Source organism: Egretta garzetta, unplaced genomic scaffold, assembly GCF_000687185.1.
Source record: "Egretta garzetta isolate BGI_Z169 unplaced genomic scaffold, ASM68718v1 scaffold257, whole genome shotgun sequence".
Lineage (NCBI taxonomy): Eukaryota > Metazoa > Chordata > Aves > Pelecaniformes > Ardeidae > Egretta > Egretta garzetta.
The window spans coordinates 555,071-570,351 of NW_009260344.1; the positions used below are offsets into that span (position 1 = coordinate 555,071).

General features: G+C 40.9%; 1 protein-coding gene across 1 annotated transcript in view; it reads right to left on the reverse strand.

Moving 5' to 3' along the window:
• Positions 1-15,281, reverse strand: part of FARP1 (FERM, ARH/RhoGEF and pleckstrin domain protein 1) — a 176,295-nt gene that overhangs the window by 39,363 nt on the left and 121,651 nt on the right. The window contains exons 8-12 of the mRNA XM_009642701.2: positions 13,010-13,105; positions 12,317-12,480; positions 10,600-10,668; positions 9,785-9,869; positions 7,341-7,581 (exon numbers count right to left, since the gene is read on the reverse strand). Coding sequence (XP_009640996.1) covers positions 7,341-7,581; positions 9,785-9,869; positions 10,600-10,668; positions 12,317-12,480; positions 13,010-13,105 — 655 coding nt within the window. The remainder of the gene's footprint in view (positions 1-7,340; positions 7,582-9,784; positions 9,870-10,599; positions 10,669-12,316; positions 12,481-13,009; positions 13,106-15,281) is intronic.

Genomic DNA, 15,281 nt, shown 5'->3' on the forward strand with positions numbered 1-15,281 from the left:
ACTCAGTGACAGCTGTATCAGTACTACCTTTGGAGTTAATTTTTATCAGTAGGAACTGTGGATTTTTATGGTTTTCAGGGGCCAAAACTTTACCAAAAAATCATCACCAAAACCTACACCTTAAAACTCTAAATATTCTAGAGCAAACTAAGTATTTACCATCATGCCATGCAGATTTATGATCCTAAGGTCTTTACCCCCTTTACTGTAGTAACACCACCATTATTTACACTCATACTTGTCAAAAACATGCCTGTGAATACACAGCTCAGCCAGGCACAGGCTTTCCAGATCTCGTAACATTTCAAAGAAAGTGCTCACTGCTTTTAATAACAACATAAACCAAGCTTATTCTACATGCTCTTTAGACCACAGAATTAGAACAGAAGACAAAATACTCTAAAGAACTGCTACATGTCACCCAAACTAGGCTTTTTATTCACATGATGCCTTTGATTTTTAAGTAGAAGTTCTGTATTTTAAAATATCAACGGCACCACATAGCCTAACCGTAGGGAGGAATGCAGAAGACGCCTTTGTTCAGGATCCACATGTTGCACAAGAATTATCTCCCTTATAAATAAGTAAATAAGATATGTACCCTTGCCTAAATATATTTCAGCAACTGTAGAAATGACCGAAATAGAAGAGGAAATTGTTGATTTTGATTTCCTAGGATTTATATTTCCTTCCTTTCCAGAACCTGACAGCACGGGCAAAATTTTTTCCTAATGTAGCTTGACTCAAACCAGTCTGCTGCTACCCACCTTTGAGAAAAGTTACACATCAGTCTGATCTTTGGGACCTCCTGATGTGCATCAACCACTTACAGTCAGAAACCCCCAAACCATCACCATCAAGTAGGAGACACCAACAAGCAGTTGGGTTTCTGACAAAAGGACTGCTCTCCTACCACAGCAGCTAAGAAACGAAAAGTGTATCTATGAAAAATGGTTCCAGAAGATTCAATTTCCCTCATATATTTAGGGTCTCTCTTATTTGGTATGGAGAAGAGGACTGATGCCCCTAAATGAAAAGGAAAGAGATGTGCTAAAATGCACAGAAGCTGCCTTAAGAAACTCCACTGTTCAGAGAGAGAAGCATTATTGGAAGACTAAAAGGGACTTTGGCTTCCTTCACTTCATATGTGCCTGAAGACGGAACCTCTTTCCTTCACAGTCGCTGTCCTTTCCAGCCAGTAAGAACCACGCTGCTGAATGAGGTGGATCCATCCTTGTGCATACAGGTAAGTGACACCCAACTCCTTCACACTCGTGTGGAAGTTGGGAAAAACTTGGATTGTTAATCTGTTTTTCATCATTAAAAGTTAAATTGCAGCAATTAAAGATTTCATTCTGAAGTCACCTCTGACAGCAGTCTAATGCCTCATTATGACAAACGAGGCTAGTTAAACAAACATGGTATTTGACACAATTTATAGGTCAGACATCCTTTCTTCTGTTGAAGAACTGTTCCAGAAATAGCCACAATTCATGCTAATTGCATAGAAATAATGCTGATGAGATCTGAATCACTGGTTTTCAATATTCAAAATCAGGTCTGCTTCATCAGTTCAGCTGATCAACACAATTCTTGCTCTCCGAGTACCCTAAGAAACTACTGGGGCTTTATCCTCTCAGGAAAAGAATGGAAAGCATGCTACGCCAAAGGGAACTGTACATAAGTAAGGCTAGACATTTTTAGTGTGCCTATTTCCTATTCTTCTCCTTTCCTTTTTTGTCCCAACCCTGAAGCCCCCCAGAATAAATTTCTAGTTGACCATGGAGACTCTGTGTGCGCGTGTTTATCGTGGGACAGAAGACAGAATTTAAAACACCTCTGCTTCTCAGTGAAGAAAAGGAGGAGCTATGCACAGGTTTTAGGTCTGTCTACCTCACTTTCCACTTGATTTTCTCCAAGTCACCACCAAGAGAAACCAGGGGGGAAAACCAGGTCGTAAAGCAGTCTGGTCTAATAATACTAGCCCCATTTAGCGAACTAATTCACAAATCATTGTTTTTTTCACCCTTTCCTGGGTTCTAATGCTTATGTTCATCATTGCCAATGCTACTCTGTCGAGAAAAGCCCATCTAATTTTGCACAGCCTTTAACCATGAAGCAAATTGGTAGATAGATTTAATTTGTCAAATTACTAACATGCAACTCTTCCGTTATGCTCGTCCATCTACTTTGTAACTGATCTTAGCTCCATATAGCTCACATAATGTACATGCAAATACAGCAAACCTAAAAACTTTCAGTTACATGTTGGTATTTTTCAGCTATAGAAATTTCTCTTCCGGTTTTTCATTGATATAATTTGTACTACAATGGTTAAGGGGATGGTACATGTTAGACAGGCCTATGAGCTATGGGTGACTTGAGGCAATGGCAGCACTAGGCACAAATCACCTTCAGAGAACACTCGTCTTGGTCATGCACAAGGAATATGCTTGCTAGGGGATATGGACTTAAACCAAAAACAGTGCAGTCTAGGCCATTCAGATATCAACTATTCAAAACTCCATACCCGCAATATCCTGCGAAGGTCTTGGCTTCTACATCAACTTGCCACTACCCACATTTCCTTCATCTAGCCAAATTTATTCCCAAATTTTATATCCCAGGTCACTGATGAAAACCAGATTCTGTGAAAGGTTGATATGAAAAAAACCCCAAAACTCATACTATGTCAACAGGACTTCGTACGTTTGAGCTCCTGGTGAGCTAGAGAAAACTTAAAATTGTCCGATATGATTTTTTTTTCATTCACTATACAGATGATTGAACATGGTCAAATACTTGGAATAGCAAAGAAAGAATCAGAGTGCCTTTTATCCATAGACTAAGTTGCTAACCACATCCACACATTATTTTGGGACAAACCCCTGAACAGCTTTTGCAACTAGACTCCGTATTCATCCAAGTACGTGGACAGAGTTGGTGCAGCACAGCCCAACAAGAAGCTTCCTCCCTGTCCTCTGGAAGGACAGAAGAAGGGTGGCTCAGGACTACTCATTTGGAGTAGATGTAGCTACTCGACCTTGCTGGGATTCAGCTCCCTCATTTGTAGCAACTGCCTAAGGATATGTGGGCACTTGAAGAGTATGGGATTTAAAAGTTAATTCCTGTGAATAAAAAAAAAATAATTTAGAACAGTGAATCTGAAGTACCAGCAGCCACACTCCAAAATCTACTGGAATTGGTGGGAAAAATCAATCTTTTACTCGGTCTCTAGCTACCTGTGTTAGACTCGAGACACAGGTAAGCTTAGACCACTGCTGTTGACCAGGGTAGGCAGATTAATCAATGCTTGCAATGACTACCTTGAACTGACAGGCTCCTCTTCCCCCATGTGTTTTGTGAACTAGAACGACAAGAATTCCCCCGTCTCATCTCATCCGCAGTCTCGCCCAAAGGTTTCTGTTCTTTCCTCCAAGGCCTTTCTGTATCTGTCCCACAGAAACAAACTCCCAGATCAATTCTGAAGGACCTGATCCTACGTGAAAACATCAATTTAAAACTGCTCTCTCACTTGCCACTCTTGGCAAGCGCCCAGATATGAACCACATGTCTGGTGGAGGAATTTGGCCCACAGACTGTTTTTAATTAAATGCTTGTCTGCTGATATTAAACTGAACTTCAGTGGCATAAGAATGCTGCAAAAATGATTCATCCTAAATTAAATTACTTCCTATGTAATTTACAAACTTTATTTCTTCAAACTGGAAGAATTCCACATGTGTTAAAACAACCACCACTTAAACATTTAAAGTTGAAAAAATGCCAGATGACAGAAAATAGTCAGAGCGGAATCCTCGCATCTCACTTTTGAGAATAATATTCAAAAGAAAAAAAAAATCTGTTGAGATACTTTATTAGCAACTAAGCTAATTCTAGCTACCACCAGCAGGTCTGTTCTTGTAAAATTATAAATCCATTACCTTTGTAGGCATACGGAAGAAGAAATCAGGCCTGAAAACAGTATTTGAAAGGACGTAAAATAGTAAACACCACTTAAGAAATTTTATATTCACTTAAATCCAAACAATATGAAATCTATCCACTTGCAAATAGCAGAAACAACTGCAAATCCTTTTGTTGAAAATCCATTACTTGAACTCTCATTTTACTGGCTAACAAAGGAAGTAATTCATCTGTCCAGATTGCTATTACTTTACTGTATAATATAACTACCGGTAGTTTTGCTGCACAGGCAGCAAAAAAAAAAAATCAAAAGGAGACTCATGCACCCACTATCTGCTAACACAGGTTTCAACTAGCTATGTTTCATCTTAAATATTGAGAAGTTCAAGGCAATTATTTTACAGCTATTCTAAATCCAAAACACAAACCACCTTTGTTTAGAATAATATACAAGCAAGCTTTTCCCTAATGAGCAACCTTGCTGTTTCTAGATTCATGCTTTAAACTACAGGAACAAACGAGAGCATTCCCTGTCACCAAAATATCACTGTCTAAAGAGATGCTTTAAATCATTCCAGTTCAAAAATGAGGTATCTAATCTTTAAGAAAATCAACACGCTAAAGGGGATGAGCAGGTTAAAATTTGTATTTACATGACAATATATTTTACTGCAAAAAAGTAAAGTATATAACAAGACATGCCTAACTACTGTAGATATATTTTTAAATAGCCTTCACTCAGATTAAACTCTGTTAAAATGTGCATAGACCAAGGCATTAGAGAAATTAAAAAGATTTCTTTCACTATTTTTGTAAAAACGATCTTGAAAATTTTATATTGTCTAGATTTACAAAGTCTTGCAACTTGTTCATCAGTACTTATTTGGGTGGATTCCTCGCTGCTGCATGCATGTACTGCATGATGCAGACCACTGCAAGTGACCAGCAGTTCAGTCAATGCTGTTGCTCACCGCTTAAAATTCTCAGATTCAGTTCCCTTCCCCCACAAGAAAAATACATAAAAGTTAAAATTAAGGCCAGTGTTAAAAAGCACATCTTGTCTCCCAGCTCTAGTAACTGCAGGACACTTCCCATACAGGAGACCTTTCATCTGGATTTTCTTAATTAACTTGGAGAAACTAGAATCAGATTTTACTAGGATACAGCCTTAATTCTCGATATTTTTAGCCTGTGAAAAGGAAGCTTACAAAGAATTAGTCTCTCTGTCCTTCTGCACACTTGCCAAAATCTCACTACTCTATGTACAGTACAGAAGACAATCAGCCTGGACCACAGTTAGTCCCATCATTCTCTGTGTCAGGGGATGAAAAATTTATGAGGTGGCACTCTTGAAAAAAATAGCCTACCACAGACTAATTGGATCCTGTACAGATAAAGATTTTTCATGATCAAAGCAAAAAATAAAATCAAACAGCCACCATCTCCAACCCCCCCACCAAAATCATCCACAACAGAACTTTGATGTCTCTGTGAATAATTCCACTGAAAGAATAAGGGGAAAAAATCCCTTGCAATTATTCTTCATATAACACTGAAAAAGGATAGAAAGGATTGCCTTGCAAGTAATATGGTTACCACTCTTCATTAGAGCTGTTTCAAGCTAAGTTTTTTTCACTTGAATTGTATCTTTCATCTTGTTCTCTTTCTTGCCCAAGGAAGAGTTTGGAGTTCCAAAGTCTCCATCACCAAATCAGCCTGTTGAACCCACTGAAGAAAAAGCCAATACTGTCATTCTTCCTGTATACATGCCTAATTTGTGTCCTCAGTTCATCAGGTAAGATTATAAAATGGGTTATGAAGATGAGTAGACCAAACACATTCTTGCTATGAAAAGATTTTCCAGCATATTTCAAGATTTCAACAAGTCTTGAATATCAAGCTGCCTGCATTTGGCCATAAGTTTACTTTTTTTTCTGCTAACCTTGTTGAGGCACTCATAAGTTGCTCTCCTTATACAGGAGAGAAAAAATATTGTAATAGACATACAAAAGAGCACAACATACCTACTTAATTTAATTTCTGTTTGTTTTGTCAAAATAACTAGTCAAGTGTCAAAGAAGCTACAATATATACCTAAAATATGACTTCATACAAAGAACAGGTGAGTGTATAAAGTCTTACAAAGGTACCTAAATCAGCAATAATTTTCCTCTTGCCTTTCAGAGGAGATGCATTACTGTTAAGCTTCACTGAGACTTACTCTTACTATTGTATTTCTAGCATCCCTTCCCTCTGGCTGGTCAGCGCAATGATAACATTTGAAATAGCCCATGCGCTGAAATTATTACCAGCCACTCTTCACGAGCCCCAGAAGATGCAATCACTCTAATGAGTAATCACAGTATCCACTGGTTTCATATGCCCCAGTCCCTAGCAGCTAAAGACCTGCACACCATCTTCATCACTGAGGCCAACAGACACATCCTCCTCTACCTCCTCATCAAGCTGAAGGCTTCCAAAGGAGTACTTATTTCTAGGCATGGGAGAGGAACTCAGCACAATGGGATTTCCAAACACCAGGGGGTGAGTGAAGGGGTTAATGATTTCCGAGTCAGAATCGCTAGATTCTGTCCCACTGCTGGTGGAGACCTCCATCATCTGGATTGCAGCTGTGTGATCCATCATGCCACTGGCACGCAGCGACTGCATGACTGGGCTCTGCTTTGACTGTGCCCCAGCTGGCATACCGTTGGCCATCATTTTGCCTTCTGGAGAAGACATCTTAGCCACCCCATCTCCTTTACAAGATCTCTCTGATCTATACTCCTGCCCAGGGGTTGAGGATATCTGGCTCAGGATAAATGGATCTGTAACTGATTTATTGCAGAGATTTTGGATTTTCTGTGCGCGAGGCCATTCAGAGCCTGGAGAGTACCTGCCATACCCATGGCAGCTACTGGCATGGCTATCCTCCTCCCCAGTCCTCACCCTGCAGTCATGCCCATTTTCTGAGACATAACCCTGAGAGCCAGTTCTACTCAGGCTCATGTTAGGGCTTGACCCTTTGCTACTGGGAGGCAATGGAGTGGCCAGCGGACTGCGGCTCCCTGGCCCTCTAAACATTTCGTCAACCAGTGAGCTGTGCCTTGGCATCCTGGGGCTTCCCCCAGTGTAGAAGGACAGATTAGCTGGGTTATCATCAAGGTACTCTTCAGAGAGATATTGGGAAGACTTTATAGAGGCTGAGGAATCCCTGTACCTAGTTCTATTGCGATTTTCATCTCTATAGTGAATATAGGCACCACTGGTCAAATCACCCTCATAATTGTCATTTGTTTGGGAATATGACCGGGTTATTTGTCCTCTGAGGAGATCATACTCGCTATCTACATCACTGCAGTCAATGAAAGGAATGGAGGTGCTGCTGCCATGAGCAGCCCTGGAAGCTGGACCTGTGCTTGGTTGCTGTGACTGAGGTCTGTTCTGCTGCATCCTGTCCTTAGCAGCCTCCTCTTCTTCCTCCACTGTTGACACCACTGCTCCATCCACCTTTCTGCCTTCCTTGGGGCTCTTCTTCAAGGAAGGGCTCTTGTGCTGTCCAGTGTCTTCTGTTGAAGCTTTCAATTCCTTCCCTTGCCGGCAGCTCTGCAATGCTGCAGCATCATTGTCGTCTCCATAGGCAAAGCTAGAGCTCTGGAAAGATAAAGGAGGGAAGGCAAGAGGGAGACAAAGGGGGAGGAAGGGGTGGGAGGGGAGAGGTTTGGGAGGGAAGGGAGCCAGAGGGAAAAGGCTATGTGTAATTACGCACCAGAATTTTGCACTGCATCTTGCAGCAACACAGGAGTCTCTTGAAAGTGGAAAAGGTAACCCAAGCTTCAAAATTAATTATTAGGAAAAAAAAAAAAAAAAAAAGAGGTCTCTGATCTTAAGAACAGAAAAATACATAAACTAAGCAAGGGAAGAGAAGCCAGATGGAATGTGGTGATACGTAAAAAGGGGCATTTGAGGTGTTTCAATGCCCTAAGGCATCCATCAACACCAAGAACATCAACCTGTTTGCACTACTCTGAGAAGCTGGAGGGACAAAAAAGATAAATGCATAAGACAAATTTTGCACAGCCTACTTACATACACTAAAAATCCACGTGTGGGCTTTTGAACACCCCACATTTGATCACTAATTCTAATCCCTGGGCTGGCTTTTCTGCACACAGAAATATGACGCATACGCCCAGTAGCCATGCTCCATCTACCTGAGCTTGGCTTAGCAATATTGAAATGCTAAAAGATATTTGAAATGGGCTGCATTTATAGCAGAATTCTCTGAAGTTCTTACATTTGCAGCAATGAGAGAGCCTGTGATTATCAAAAGGAAGCAATGCAAGGAAGGCAAAGGTGCGTGTAGCGTTCTTAAATACATTAATCTAGTAGCTTGCTCCTGCCATTTAAGCTCTACCTAACGTAAGGTTAGGTGATTAAAGGTTTGACTCCACAAACACAGATGAGCACAAAGAAACGCTAGCAGGTGGAGCAACCCCAATAACTTAGTCAGGGAAATGGAGCTCTCTGACCTGGCTCCTCTGGGGGTTGTCCCAGTAGAGCCATCAGCCCATGGTCTGGGTGTGTCTGGGATGCCAGCAACTGGAGAGACCAGAGCATGTACATACTCATTGGGTGGGTAGGTCAATGTGCAATTGCTAGCAAACATTGAAGTGGACTAGTTGGTGACTAGGATAAGAGAGTTATCCCTAGGATAAGAGGGATCCAAGTACTGGAGCAGCCATAAGTCTGGCCAGACACTCGGCCACCATGGGACCTGGGGGTCAACTATTGGTAATGTCACAAGTCTGGACCAGCTATTGGAGAGAAATCTTTGATGTGCATGTGTCTGTGCATGAGGTAACTGGGAACCAGGGTACCCAGCTGTCAGTAACTGGGTAGACTGGATGTCTAAGATGAATTACTGGAGGAACCCACAGCGTGTGCGTGTGTAGATCTGAGTACCGACAACTGAAACGGGGCTGTGAGCCTTGGGGGCTTGTATGTCCAGGTATCAGCCACTGGGAGACCTGAGGATCCAGGGGTCTGTTACTGGATAGACTGAGTGTCTAAGTTGAGTTGCAGGAGGGATCCATGTCATATATATGTATACATATTTTCCACTAAGTAACTTTGATCCTGATCAGCCAAAGAGAAGAACAGGGTGAAGCCACGGCACTGTTTGTGCTTGCGGGAGTGCTGTTTTCTGTTTGCATTTACCTGTGTGCCTGGCTGTGTGTATATATATCGTATATTTGCATTTATGTGGGTACCTATTGTGAATAGATGCTCAGCCTTACTATTAGCTGGCTCTGGGAACATGCAGCTGCTGCCACATTGCCACTATTGGGCTATTGGATTTGCAAACTCCTAGTGCATAACAACTATTAACATAAGACAAATACATTAGGTATCTACCAGAGATAATAGCTTAAAAGTGCAGAGCTGTAATTTTTCTGAGGAAGTAATTCTTCTCCTCCCTGGTTAATACAACAAAACACCTCATCACGGGCAACCAAGACCCTCTAGTGAAGGAAAAGAATTAAATTTTTCCCAGATGCAATAACCAGCTACAACCTAGGACCCCAGCAGTAACACTGAGGATTGCAATTTTTCAGATGGTCATTAGTACAGCTCAGACAAGCTCACTATTTATATTTGTCTGGTTGTCTGGAAGCAACTCTGCTCCGCAGTGGAAATGAACCTGTTTCACTTGCAGAACCTAAAACTTATGACACCCAGGGCTCCCAGTTAAAGGGCAAGCGAGCAGAAAACTATGCTCCTAGAGTTTCAATACGGCAATCAGTGGAGGGTAACAAGAAATGTTTAGAAAGCATGATTTCAGGGTTTCATCAACATCACTGACTTGTTTTGGCACCTCTGTATGCTGTTCTGAAGGCTGTGCAGTCAGACTCCTGATGGAATGAATCTTGCTGTGTTTCCTGAAGAGAAAAGGAAAAATTGCACTAAGAAGCCATTTCAGTTTTTTCTACAAATGGGAATCAAGAGACATGCCTCCTTTAAAACAAAACCTTTGAACAGCAGCTTTCATAAAAGTTTGCTCCAGAACAGATTAACATTTCTCCTTTCTGTAAAATTTAAATGCGCTATCTGTTGCAAACATACCATTGTAAGAAAAGGGAGAGGCACTGAAGCAAAAGCGGTCTATCACCAGAACGTGAGTCAATAGGCAATGAACTGTTGTCATGGTCTTTGTGGCATTTTGGCCATTGCTTTCAGCTCACCACGAGCAAGATTAGTTCAGACAGAACCGGCTCTAGCAAGTTGGAAGCCTTCCTTGGAGACCTCTCCCTTGAAGTTGGCTATACCTATTGCTGTTACTTTCCATTTTATTCTGAGGTGAATATGTCTGTTCACATACATTAACATCCCACCGAAAAGGGTGAAAATCTTATGGGAAGTTACCTGTGATGGTAGGACACTCACTGATGAAAAAAAGATTGAATACTATTGATTTTAAGTAAACTACAGGTTACATCAACTTCTGCCAAAACATTCAGGAGCAAGGGGATATTATACAAGTGATAAACTGTCAAATCAGCAAAGAAGGAATTTTTCGCTTGGCCTGGTGCCAAGATCTTAGAATATAACTAACTGGAAATCACGACTTTGATTGAAACATATTGGGATAGTTCATTTATTTCCTCTCACCTTTCGAACTGCACTTTTTTGTGTCCTCCTTCTTTAACGTAGTCGAGAACTTGCTTCTGAGTCCGACCACTGCAAGAAAACCACAGTTGAAGTATCAGTCTGAGATACTGAATTTGCCACATTTAATACAATATACCACCTGGTCATCACAAGCATGTGTGTGGCCTGCATATGAAGTCACAGCAACCAGTACAGTAGTTGTCGCTATCAGCGGAAACTCCTGTTAAGATCATAAGTGGATCTGATCAGGTACACACAGATTTTTATCATTTTGCCTGTTACTTACCTCTTTTTGTTTGCCACGGAGCTACTTTTTGATGCCATTTCAGAACTGCTTAAATTTACTTGTATGCCCTTTATAGGGTACTACATTACTGGGAAGTCACCAGAGTAGGAAGTTAAGCAAGGGTTAAGTTTTCCTCTCATGAGCAAAGAACATTCCTGAATCCTTTTGAGAACCAAATACCAGCCTTACCTGGTATCAGTAAACCCTGGAACCAAGATGAAAACCACTGAAATGCATTTTTTGACTCAGTTGCTAATATGAAACACATCAACTAAACATACATACATTTTCTGCAGAGATTTAGGCTGGAAATCACTCTCCCCTTCTGCTACAGGCCATGAAAAAGAAGTGAGAAAGCCCAGCACTTCCTCTTGTGCACAGCTATAAACTCGAAAGGGAACCCAGAGCAGTAAAGGAAACCCACACCTCAAGAATGTTCAACAGAGATCCAAATCCTTCCCATTCATTACAGGCTTTAAACTAACTGAATTACCACAAGGCCTGGAAAAAACTACTACATGTATGCAGCACAGCTCACAGCGAGTGGAGGATGTAGCCAAAACCTGCTCGCCAAACCAGGAGGTAAGTTCAATGCACCTACAGTCTTCTATTTACTCAGGCAGAAGCTTAACAATTATAGTTTGTTTACCCTCACACAGGTCCTTCCATCTTAATTAATTTACTTTGTAGTCAGGAAACGAAGTGGGAAGAGAGCATGGCCATATCTACTACATTCTTGTGCAAGGCAACTAGAGTGTACAGTTTATCTCAGCAAAGAAGGTTTCTGGCTGCTCAGCTTGTATCAGCTTTGCAAACAAAATAAAATGTGCGAATAAAAGGATTTCCCCCCTGGCACACGCAATACAGTATCTACGATGAAGCTTCTGCCAGAGTAAGAAAAAAAAAAAACCAATAACCCAACTATTATAAGCCTTTCTACAGCCCTAAAAACAGTGCAGGTAGACTTGGTCTTAGTGTAGGTGGTCATCTCACATAAACACTTTGCAAGCATGAAGGTCTCAGCATAAAGACAAGCCATTGCTTTTAACTGCATAGCGAGGGGTTTACCACTGGGACATGCAATGAAAATACATCTCTACTCTGATACATAGGAATGATCCCATCCTAGAAGCAGAGGATCCAGAGTGCCAAAAGGTTGCTAGCTAGTGTTGCTTAGGACACAGGTGGATTTTCTTCTGTGAAACCAGCTGGAACCTCTATATATCTTAGCTACTCTGCAACAGCTACGACAAAATGAATGCAGTGTTCGTTCCACTGTTCTGGCTCAGAATATGCAATGGAAAATATAAAGGAGCAAACTACAATGTAAAGAAAGAGAGGCTGAAAATAATGTCTTTAATCCCAGATCATTATGGACGTGATTTTGAAATGGGGAGGCAACAAAGGTGGAGAGAAGAATGCAAGTCTTACCTGAACCTAAATGATGAACCTCTAGAAAAAAGAACAGGTTTAGGCTTTGGCTTAGGTTCCTCAAAAAGCCTGAAAAAGGCATGATGCTCCACACAGATCTTCCAGAAAGACTTGCAAAAATCTCGACTGGCCATAAGAAATTCCAGGGTGTCCTGGAATGAACTCTGAAAATTGAGATAGCATTTGCAATGTAAGCAAGCAAGCAACACAAATTACGGATTTGCATTGACAAAGCAGCCTCTATGCTACAAAAAAAAAAAAAAAAAAAGCTTTTTCCCCAACTCATTGGCTTTCAGGCCTAATAGGCCCTATCCTTCCCACTTTGAGACATCACTGATCTCTGCCTGGCAGTATCAGAGTTATTGCTCAAACTTCCTTTCATTGACAAATATGACAGAGATAAAGCAGAGGTCTAAACATTAACAATAAGAGGTGGTTTACATGCTAAAAGTTAAGAATTGATGACATAGTGCCAGAGTCACAGCCAGACATTCAGGTTACATCTCCTTTGCTGGGACTGCTCACCTGAGATGCCAGGTTGACATGTGCAGTACCAACAGTGAACACAAGCAATTAATTAAAAAAAAAAAAAAAAAAATCTTCCTGAAGTGACAAAAACGCATGCTTGATCTGTGGGTAGACATTTACCAAATAACCTTTTGTCAACTCCATCGATTCCTGACAAGGACTTACATTCACATCAGGCCGTAGTTTGATAAGAAAACGTTTCCTCTTGAAGCTCAGCTTTCGAACCTTAGCCCAGTTGAAGGCATTGATCTTGGTGTGACCCTACAGAGAACAAAGCCAGCAGAGTTTAAGCATTCCAGATCTGAATGGAGAAATCTAAACCACTGAAAAAAACCTTGTCATAAATTAATCATCTATTCACTTCACTTGAAATTACAATATTTCTTATCATTCATCCTCTGACAATGCAAACCACAAACATCTGGTGCTGTGACTGAAAGCAGGTACTTATGCTTAAACTCTTGCATATTTATAGGACTAGGTACGCTGAGTTGATGTGAAAGTATCTGACCCAGTATCAGTGCACAAAACAGGGTGGCCCAGCTTTTGATAAGATGATGTTACCTTGTTCCACTATGCAGACTCTGATTTTCAGTGGACTAAGTCACCTCCCAGAGGCGCCGCCGCCTCTTTCTATCAGCTACAGAGAATACAGGGAATCCAGACACCTAACATGGTCACCTCACTTCTATGGGGTAGATTTCTTTCCTCTTTTTCTGTCCACAGGGCAAAATAAACACCCCTTTAAATATCACGTAACTGGGGTGTGTGTGTGTAAGTTTGGTATTGAAAGCACAAAATACTGTGAGTATTTTGACCTTTCACAGGGAGCAACAGAAGTAAAAAGAACCTAAGTAAATTACTTGTCTCCAAAGAGTCACAAATTGTTTTTACCCCAAAAAAGCAACCAAACACCAGAAGCAAACAGGAAGCCCGAGAGAAATGGTCTTCAAAATATTACTGTTCCCAGCCACTGCATCATTAGCCCCTCCTCCTCAGAAGTCTTGTTCTTAATCTATGTTAGAAGGTATTGGAGGTATTATTTTAAAATATTCATTACAGTATTTTGTTCAGTAAAGACTTCAATGCAAACATGCCTACAGCACAGACGTTTTCAGAGAGCTACTACAGGATTGCTAAATGCAGAAACCCACGTCGATCTGGGCGCCGTCACCAGACGGACGTAGGAGTAATGACAGTGTGATGATCTCTGCTAAGTCAACCTGCTGTCTAAGAATCACATAATTAATCTCCCTTTGAATATTCAGCAGCACTGACACTGATTTCTAAATAAATGGCAGGCTTTAAAATAAGTCTGTCTGAGTACTGCTTATGCCATTTGTGAGTGAACCTCTACTTTCCCTGAGGTCATTCTAATGAGGTCTTCTTTTTTCAATTTCTCTCAGTTACATCCTAAATGAAAAGATGAACTTAAGGCTCTTGCCCTATGAAGTGCTTGAAGGAAGCCCTGAGCCTACTGCCAGATGCCAGTTGCTGGGCAGACTCCAGCAGGTCAGAGCCTGACTTCCTTTTCAGCATTCTTGGAGCTTGTTCCAGCAAAATTTCCAAGTTTTTATGAAAATTCAAAAAACCACCCTGTTTTGAAAGTCCCAAACACATTAGGACAAGAAGAGATGACCGAGTTTTAGAGCTTTACAAATCAGGCCTTTGGCCTTCAAGCAGCAGCTACATCTTTACAGAAGGATCCCAGCAGTCTGCTGGGACTCAGTGAGGTCCATGCTGGTTTGTATGGACACCTACGTTCAGCTGTAAGACAGTTTTCATTTATAAGGCTCTGCAATTCATTAATTCAGCTGATGAAAATACTGGGCGGGGGGAAACAGGGGAAGGGCCTGAACACACAATTACTTCAGTTATGTGCATTTCTAACAACGTCCTGGTGTTCTCATGCCTCCAAGCTATGCTTCAGTTTTGGGGTTTTACTAGTAACCCATTTAGTTGAGCAGGGTTTTTTAATGTTTGGTTTTGGTTTTTTTTTTTTTTAAATTTAGATCTCTGAGCATTTGGGGCAAGCATATTTCTGGGTTTGTTTGTTTGTTGCTGTTGTTTTTCTTTAAAAAAGGACTCAAAATACTTTATAAGGTTGGAAACATAGTATTTTAACTGAAGTCAAACAGTTAAAATGAATAGTCTTTTGTGACAGTTGTAAAAATGGACATTTTAAAGAACAGGTTACTTACTGTTTTTAACACACAGTGGGGTAAGTAGCATTTTGGATGCTAGTAGACCTAAGTTCATCTGAAGTGAAAGCAGCTTACACCAGCTGACTATCTGTACCTTTGCAACTGTAAAAGCCCAATTTGTTATTTACCTAAGGGGAACTGCAGAACAAGAATTTGATACATTTACTAATGAACATTTACTAGGCTGACTGGAGTAGGAGAGGAGAGGAAAGAAACGCAAGGAAAATACTTTG